At 45.8% G+C, this 8195-nt stretch overlaps 2 protein-coding genes across 5 annotated transcripts; both read left to right on the top strand.

The window, feature by feature from the left end:
* The first annotated feature begins 285 nt into the window (after positions 1–285).
* ska3 (spindle and kinetochore associated complex subunit 3) lies at positions 286–3637 on the top strand. Of its 3 annotated transcripts, none has more exons than XM_029850273.1 (11): positions 286–538; positions 608–669; positions 747–918; positions 990–1431; positions 1556–1614; positions 1960–2156; positions 2254–2427; positions 2503–2685; positions 2752–2822; positions 2929–3062; positions 3164–3637. In XM_029850273.1, the coding sequence occupies exons 1-11, from the start codon at positions 424–426 to the stop codon at positions 3319–3321; spliced, it is 1767 nt and encodes a 588-aa protein (XP_029706133.1). In that variant the 5' UTR covers positions 286–423; the 3' UTR covers positions 3322–3637. The 3 variants fall into 3 exon arrangements, with proteins under 3 accessions (XP_029706133.1, XP_003962283.3, XP_029706143.1); XM_003962234.3 differs by having other exon boundaries at positions 287–538; positions 2254–2409; XM_029850283.1 differs by having other exon boundaries at positions 288–504.
* A 151-nt stretch (positions 3638–3788) lies between these two features.
* LOC101068964 (uncharacterized) lies at positions 3789–7354 on the top strand. Of its 2 annotated transcripts, none has more exons than XM_011613512.2 (2): positions 3789–4112; positions 4951–7354. In XM_011613512.2, the coding sequence occupies exons 1-2, from the start codon at positions 3827–3829 to the stop codon at positions 6258–6260; spliced, it is 1596 nt and encodes a 531-aa protein (XP_011611814.2). In that variant the 5' UTR covers positions 3789–3826; the 3' UTR covers positions 6261–7354. The 2 variants fall into 2 exon arrangements, with proteins under 2 accessions (XP_011611814.2, XP_029702304.1); XM_029846444.1 differs by having other exon boundaries at positions 5008–7354.
* The last annotated feature ends 841 nt before the right edge of the window (positions 7355–8195 follow it).

Below are 8195 nucleotides of genomic sequence, written 5' to 3' on the forward strand. Positions count from 1 at the left end.
GCCATGTTTCACACAGAATAGGGAATTTCTGCTGATTTCCTGTTTTTATTTAAAGCATATAACATCTCGTTGATGTGTCGTTTTTCTTATCATTTTGAGGTATTTACTTAAAGTTTCATTTGCCTGACCACTTCTAACGCATCTAACTGCGTTTAATTTGGCACTTCTCTGCGTTAATATGTGCATCTGTGTTCTTATCATTGAAATCTCTCCCCACCTTCAGACATTTGGAGGCGCAGTGATGCGCCGACACACTAGGTGGCAGCAATGCAACAGGTTGTTGGAAAATACTCCGATTAACCAACGAAGAAGAGATGCCTCCATTGGCGGTAAAATCAAGTTAGCCAGACCGAATACATAAACAGACCGTCCAAAGGGTTTGTTAAAAAGGATTTATCGGCTGGTTTAAAGTCTTTTCTGGAAATGGACCCGACGGCAGAGTTCTTCGCCAAGTTAAAGAAGCTGGCGGTGACTCTGGAATCGGAGACTGGGAGGCTCCAGCAGGTATTTGAAAGCCGAAAGAGTGAGGATGACACCGGTGAGACAAAACAGCCCCGACAATGTTCGCGAATTGGTCCAAATGGTTCATGTCAAGTTCTAATTTCAGACACAACAGCGACGGCGATGCGAGCCTACCACGAAGTTAACTGCGACGTCGGCAACCTAAAGGTAACGCATGTGGCTAATGTGGTATTTTATGCACATTTTAAGAGGAGCACTAATCAGGTGTGTTTTTGTGGTCTCAGGGGCAGATTCAGGAACAGCTGGTACAGCAGAAAGCAAAGGAGAAGGAGGTGAATAGCTTTATTAAAGAATGTAAAATGATGGAGGAGAGGATCTCACAAGACATCCACACACTGAAGGAACGCTGGGAAAAATATGGTTATCAAGGACAAAAAGACACCCAGAAACCAGCCAGTAAGTATAGACGACTTATATTAATGTAAAGTTCTTGGTACATCTTGTGCTTGTAACCTTTTCTCCTGCAGGTACAAATTGTCATGAATCAGCTACTGAAGATAAGATGGAGAATGAAGCAAAGACAGGAGGAGGGGGAAGCGACGAGGATGAGCCGAAGGATGCTGGAGATGTTCAGCCCACATCACCTCCCGTGGATGGGCGGCCGCCTGTCACCGATGGGCTACGAACCCCGCAGCTCTCCGACTTTGGTTTATCCGAGATGGTCCTAAAGAAAGGTCTGGCTGGGTGTGATTGGTGCGAGCCGCCCGCTCCTCAAATTAGCCTGCCTCGGCCGTTCGGGACGCCTGGGCCTCCACCGATGCCGGTAACTCCTAAATGTGCCCTGTGGTTGGACGATGATGAGCCTCAGACCCCCAAGTTGCAAGAATTTGCTATCTCAGAACCCACCCTGTGCCTGCTGAATGATTTCACCATGGATCTGTTCAAGAAGAACGCTCAAAAACCTCAACGGTATTTCTTTTCTTAACTGGTCGTTGTTATTGTTTGCAATAGAAAGCTACATTTACAGCTACATTACAATGTATATTCCTTTTAAGGCTGGAACAGTGCATCATATTACAATTGTCTTTTATAGACCAATAGAGGACATATCAGTGCCTGTGAACCTAAAGTTGGAGACTTTACAGGTCAAAGGTATGAAACTTGTAGATGTAGGATAGTTATTCTCTTGTGAACCTTATTTGTTCTGCACAGTTGTGTCAAAGTAGTAGATATACCGTATATATTTTTTGACTTAATCTGTCTTTTGTAATTTAACAATATCAGGAAAAAACAGTTATTTTGATTCTTTAATTCCTGCATATTGGCATTTATTTGTATTCCGTTAATACCCAAAATAAAATGTCTTTTTCCCCAGAGGCAGTTTAGTTTTATCAGTGTACGACACATAATTTATGACACGCCTGCTGCTTGGAAATGTAAAACAAATAGTAACATTAGAAGTGCAAGTCAATTAGATTTCTTCTCTCTCTTTTACAGACGACTTGGAGTCTCCGGAGCTGCCTGAATTAAGTGCTCCGGGGTTCCAAATCAAAAAGGCGAAATGCTCTCGTGACCCACCCACACAAATAAACGGAACGCCCGTCTCTGCAACCCTACGTGGAGAAACGGCCACCACCCCAGAGATCCCAGCACTAAAAACCCCCTATCTGAAGCACCTGGTCAGTGCTAAAAAGGTCAGAGGAATTTCCCACTGCCCCATTTGAAATGTTCTCTGCATTACCCACGGACACATTGGCCTAAACCTGCTCCTGTGTACACGCATCCTGAAAGCTGGGGCCCACCGGCGCACAAGCTAGTGACGGTAGCCATGTTTCTGCCCCGTCGCTGCCCCCTCTCAAGGGGTCGATGTCCATCGCCGGTGTGGAGGAACAGCAGATGCCCGTCATGCCACACCTTGAGTCTGCTCTGGCGAACTCTTTACACGGTGTAAGACGAGGACGAATGGTTAGATGATAAAATACACCCTCACACTGCAACGCTTTGCTATAGTCTGCCATTTTTCCGGCACTTCTTTTCCAGAAAAGTACAAATGTGGTAAAGAACGGAGGTGAGCATGAGGGGCTCAGCAGGGGTTACGGCCTGGAGCTGGATGGACGGACCCAGGAGTTCAATTTGGGGACACCTCGTCTCAGGATGGAATTGGAAGACCCCAGCACACCAGAGATGCCAGACCTTAGCTCCATCACCCAGGACATCTGTAAGGTGTGTAAGATTATCTCTAATCATGTCGTACCTGTGTTTTGGGTGACTGTGTCTTTTATTTGGCAGCTAGTGTCTCAGGCTCAATTGAAGAAGACAGCCATGATGGCGACACGACCAGACATCCGCACAGATAAGATGTAAACTAACTCAGAATTGACCTGAATGGTCACATCATTACCATATTCCTTCCCTACCTGGTTTATTCAAAATATTGTTCTCTGTGCCCCCCCCCCCCCCCCCCAGCGATCTTCACAAAGCGGTTTCCATGGTGTCGGACAGTGAGTTCCAGAGTCTCCCCAACTACCTGAAACTGACGACTCTGCACAACCTCAACCAGGCCGTCCACAACATCAACACATTCATGGCAGATCACCCAGGCGCGGATTCATTTAATCACTTCTTGTGGATATTGTTGAACTTTTCTGACCAGGAACGTGAAGGTTGACGTAATCGGGTTATCCTCTGCTGCCCTCTACAGGAGAAAGGGAGGAGTTTCCGATAGAGGAGCTGCAGAGGATTATCAACGCTGGAACCAAGACCCCGGTTTACATCCTCTGTCTGACCGAGCTGAAGAGGCTGACGCACGTCGGAGGAGTCAAAAACACTTCTGTGTATAAACTCAACGTGCACAGCTAAAGATTCCGAGTCCGAACCGAGTCTTTCCGGATGTTAATCTAAAAAAAAATCACAAGAACTTTTGACTAGAGGAACCAGATTTACGAAAGTACTGTTTAAATTGTGGATAGATCTTATTGTCGCGTTAAATTATATATCTATAAAGTACAAATATGTTTTATAGTCAATAATACAAATGATAAAATAATGTAACATCGCACTAAAGTTGAGTTTCAGCAGAATATTAAAAGCTCCGTTGTCTACACCTTTGTAGCATCTAGGTCGCTGTGACAACGGTCAAAAAGTGAAGTTACATTAAAGCTAAACAGGTTAACGTCTGTGAATAACGGATAGGTCCTCTTTTGCCCCTTAAATAAGGGGCAAAAGAAAGGGGGCTTCCATTTCACCTATCGCTTAGCGATATCACCACTAATTCGTTTGTTTTCCGACCGTTAGCTACGCTGGGGGAGCGCGTGAGTTGCGATTCCGGTGACGTCACCGAAGAGTTGTCCAATAGGATCGCTGGATGCTGGTGACGCGCCAGCAGTTTTTCCCCCTACGTTGTGATCGGCCGCCATTTTGGGAGTCAAACCAGACAGCAGCGCACACCTCCACGCTCCTCGGTGGCCTTACTATGGTTCACACATGTGTGGTGGCAGGCTGTAGGAACAGAAGGACCCCTGGCACCACCCTATCGTTCTACCGCTTTCCCCGGGACCCGGAGAGGAAGCAGCGCTGGATAGCTGCCGTGAACCGAGCGGGCTGGGTGCCGAACGACGGTAGTCGGCTGTGTAGCACACATTTCATCTCAGGTACGGATGCAGTGCAGCAACTACGCGGTCTGTGAATGTTTGGACCCGAGTTACAGGAATAAAGGTTACAAATGCGTATTTTCTGGGTTTAGTTCAATGTTTGGCGTAAATAACGCGGCTGGCATCAATACGCATTCGGACAGTTTACTTCCATTTCTGCCGACTCTTGAAGTAATGTTTTGATGAGCATTCATCGTGGTTACATTCATGCGGGAGTAAAATACACATTTTAGTGCAGGTCCCCCTCCATGAGTGCTGGACTCTTACCCCCTATATTTTTGCATCAGTTTATTTTGGGGGAAAAATACCTCAAATAGAAATTCAGTGTTTGTTTTCTTGATTCATCAGCTACAATTGATCACTTTTCAAATGTAGGTATCTGCAGATTGCAACAAATCACAGGTTCGAGTCAGCTTTATTTACAATAGTGTCTGCTGCAATCGGAATGGTCTCTGAACACTTAGCAGAATAACCAGTTCTGGAAATATTTGTAATGTGGTTGTGTCTAGCCACATTTTCTGCGGTGTTGAAAAGGGAGGTCATATAGAATTCAGGTATTTATCCAGTCTGGATTCTTTCCAGCACATGCTGCTTACTACGGTATCACACGATTGTTTTAATTTCCCTGGCATTTATTAGAAAATTCACATGGTCTTTTTCCATCATCCTGTCAGTGTAATAATTCACATCTCTCTGTTAAGTTGTGTTTTTATTTATTTATTTATTTATTTATTTATTTAAATCTCACTTTGTGTTTAAGAGTTTAGGGGAATATCATACTGGGGCTAAGTCTGTTTTCCCATTTCCTCCTATTTACATGTTCCATTTCTGTATGTAGGTAAACAGGTGAAGAATCCACGTTCCCCAGATTATGTTCCTTCTGTGTTCACTACAGCTCCAATGTGCCCAGAGATGAAAGAACCAGGTGCTCTAGAAAACCTGGACAAGCAGGAAGCTCGGGTGGAGGCTGCCAATGCCTTGTTGTTCCTGCAGGGCCAGGGCAGGCCTGTGGTGGGGGAGCGAGCCAAGGAGAAGGAACAGGAAGCCATCGTGGAGGAAAGTCTTTCCTCCTCCCTCAGCACTGACGAAGATGAGGATGACGAATGCCTGAGCGGCAGCAAGAAAGGACGGTTCTCCCACACATCGGACTCACAGGTGAACTTTGATGATATCCTGAAGGCCCTGAAGAAGGAGAACCAGACACTCAGGGAGTCGGTGGAGAAAATGTCCCTTTCTGAGAGCTCCCTGAAGAACGACGCGGAAAAGGTCAGGTTCTACACAGGTTTGCCCAACTATTTTGTACTGGAGACGGTCATGTGGCTGCTGGCACCTCACATGGACGGGATGAAAACCATTAAGCTCTCCAAATTCCAGCAGTTGCTGCTCACGCTAATGCGGCTCCGTCTGGACCTCCGCAATCAAGACCTGGCCTACCGCTTTGGTGTAAAGGTCAGCACAGTGACGAGGACAGTGCACCAGATGGTCAGCATCATGTCCTCCACACTGGTGCCCACAGCTGTGTTCTGGCCCTCTCGGGCCGAGCTTCGGAAGAACCTCCCCGCGGCTCTGCGCTCCTCCCACCCCGACTGCGCTGTCATCATCGACTGCTTCACTGTGCCGTTCGAGGAGCCAGTTTCCCGGGGCAACCATCACCACCAGCAGCGGGCGGGGACGGGTTGTAATGTGTTAAAGTATCTGATAGGTGTGGCTCCTCAAGGTGTTGTCACGTTTGTCTCCAGAGGCGCGCTGGGAAATGTCAGCGATAAAAGCCTGACAGAGGGCTGCGGCCTCCTCTGCAAGCTTCTCCCGGGCGACGTCGTTCTGGCGAGCCGCGACCTCGACATTGCCGATTCCGTGGCCGCCCGGGGAGCAAGGTTTAAAGCCGCGGGCAGCTACCAGGGCGACGCACAAGCTAGCTCAGAGTGCTCGCCGCCGGCTAATGCGTCGTCTGACAGCACGAGCGTGCAGCGGCACGTGGACAAGGTGATCTCCATGGTGAAGCAGAGGTACGCCATGCTGACGGGCCCCATCGAGAGCGCCTTCACCTCGGCCTCTGAGCGCACGTCCAACCTCTCGACCTTTGATAAGATTGTGCAAGTAGCCTGTGCCTTAAACAACCTGTGCATCTCCGCCGCTCCGCTAGAGTGATCCAATCTGTTGCTCCTGCCGGTCAACTTCTTCTTTCCCTTTACTGCTCTGGAGCTGATGCCACGTTTGTCCCCTCAATCCTTGTGTAAAGACTGCAGGTATCAGCACAACTGATTTACGCTCGTGAACAAACTGAGGACGTGTGTCTCTGCTGTCCAGGTTGTTCTGTACTTCAAGATAAGAGCGTTTATCTTCAATGCAGAGATCACGCTGCTGAGACATGGGTTCTTTTTTTTATCTTAAGCTTGGAAAGGAAAGACAGACTTATGTGGGGAGATGTTATAATTGACAGGCTTCAAATGACAGCTGTGTGAATAACATGTACTTTTAGCATTTTGTAAATATTGGGTTCTATAAAGGGAGTTAATCCAGACCTGTGCCATGCTAGAGTCTCAACGTTATTCTTTTCAAACACTAGAGCAGCTCGCTTCACCCTCCCTGTGGTTGTTAGCAAGAAAGAGCTGCTTCTTTTTCTATTCTTAAGGGCAGGCCACCCAGTACAAATAGAATATTATATGCCCAAGGAGCTCAGAACGTCTTATTCTATATTTATACGTCATTATTTTGACAATTTAAAGGCATTATTGGAGGACACTTTAGGGATGATTGGCAACATGTTGTCACTCTTAGACCATTAGCATTGCCAAGGATCTAGTTTGTTTCTGTAGGAGAAAAAAATCCAGGTGATTTCTAGTTTATACTTTAAATCAATTTAAAAACTGAGCGCTTTTCTCCAGAGGCCAGGAATGAATCAGCGCGGCTCAATGAGGCATTTGGTGGGGTGCGTTCATTCTCCTGTGCTTTGTTTAAATTTCTAGCTCAAGAGTTGTAATTTATTATTTTGAGGCAAGCTTTTATATAAGTGTTTACTACTTATTGGGTGGGTTTTTCCCCCAGGTGTGTTGGTTGATTATCACATATACTGTAAAAGACAAACTTCTTACTTTGTTTCAACATTGAGGGGATTTCTGAAGGGAAGTGTTTAATGGTGAATTCTTTTCTCAGAGGCATTTAGAGTTTGATTGTTCTTTTTCCCTCTGTCCTCACACACTGCAGCATTGTTTAAGAGGCTAAATAAACACCTTGTTTAACTGAGTGCTTCATTGTATAGAGACTGTCCCTTCAGTGTGTTGTCATTGTGTGTAATTCCTCATCATCACCTGTCACTTTAAACATGGGAATATGTCGCTCCGCTTCATTTGTGGTCACTCCTCTACTGCTGGAGGTCATTGTCCACCTACAATGTCTCTCGGTGGAGTTTATCCACATTTTCCCGTGCTACTCTTGTACACATTCCTTAAACCAAACTACCTTTTCCCATTACAAATGCTCAGGCCTTTTTGCTCGTTAGTGGAGAACAGCCAACAGATGATGTCGAACCTTTTTTTAAAACTATTCTGACAAATCTTAGAGACTATTAGAAGCCTGAAATCACTTGTAATCTAATAGGAAAACCATTCACTTATGCAAGAGGGTTTTTTTCTTCATCCAGGAGCTAATGTATCTAACACATCAGAGAGGCTCTAGGTTGACATAAATCCTCTTTACCAAGTTGGCGTGTTTGACCGTAGGTGGGTTGGTAATGCACGTGCTCTCACCCGTACAGAATAACAAATCTAATTAGCATTCACTCATTAGGACTATATGGAATCTAGAGGGGAGCTACAATATAATGTACTGATTTTAGAGGAGAGAATTGGATTGGAGGAAGCTCCTCCTGGAATATATGCGGTCAGAGAGTTTAGAGAGGAAAGACCTCTCACTCTGCTCCTTTTAAAAAGGTTCTGCCTACAATGTGTGATTCATTTTTGTGTCAACAAGACAGCCCTACTATTTTACGATTTCGTCTCAACATGTCATCGGAAGATCGATATAGTGTCAAAACTGTTTGACGTAAATGGTACTGTTAGTTCGAGATACACTCTTTACGTCACG

The sequence above is a fragment of the Takifugu rubripes genome, chromosome 1 (assembly GCF_901000725.2).
Source record: "Takifugu rubripes chromosome 1, fTakRub1.2, whole genome shotgun sequence".
In the NCBI taxonomy this organism is placed as follows: Eukaryota; Metazoa; Chordata; class Actinopteri; order Tetraodontiformes; family Tetraodontidae; genus Takifugu; species Takifugu rubripes.

What these genes read in the sequence shown, in the direction of transcription:
- ska3 (XM_029850273.1), top strand. Translation starts at nt 424, where the DNA reads ATGGACCCGACGGCAGAGTTCTTCGCCAAGTTAAAGAAGCTGGCGGTG. An exon ending in AGACACCCAGAAACCAGCCA is followed by an intron (nt 919 to 989) that starts GTAAGTATAGAC and finishes TTTCTCCTGCAG; the next exon opens with GTACAAATTGTCATGAATCA. An exon ending in ACCTGGTCAGTGCTAAAAAG is followed by an intron (nt 2,157 to 2,253) that starts GTCAGAGGAATT and finishes GCATCCTGAAAG; the next exon opens with CTGGGGCCCACCGGCGCACA.
- LOC101068964 (XM_011613512.2), top strand. Translation starts at nt 3,827, where the DNA reads ATGCTGGTGACGCGCCAGCAGTTTTTCCCCCTACGTTGTGATCGGCCG. An exon ending in TAGCACACATTTCATCTCAG is followed by an intron (nt 4,113 to 4,950) that starts GTACGGATGCAG and finishes TTCTGTATGTAG; the next exon opens with GTAAACAGGTGAAGAATCCA.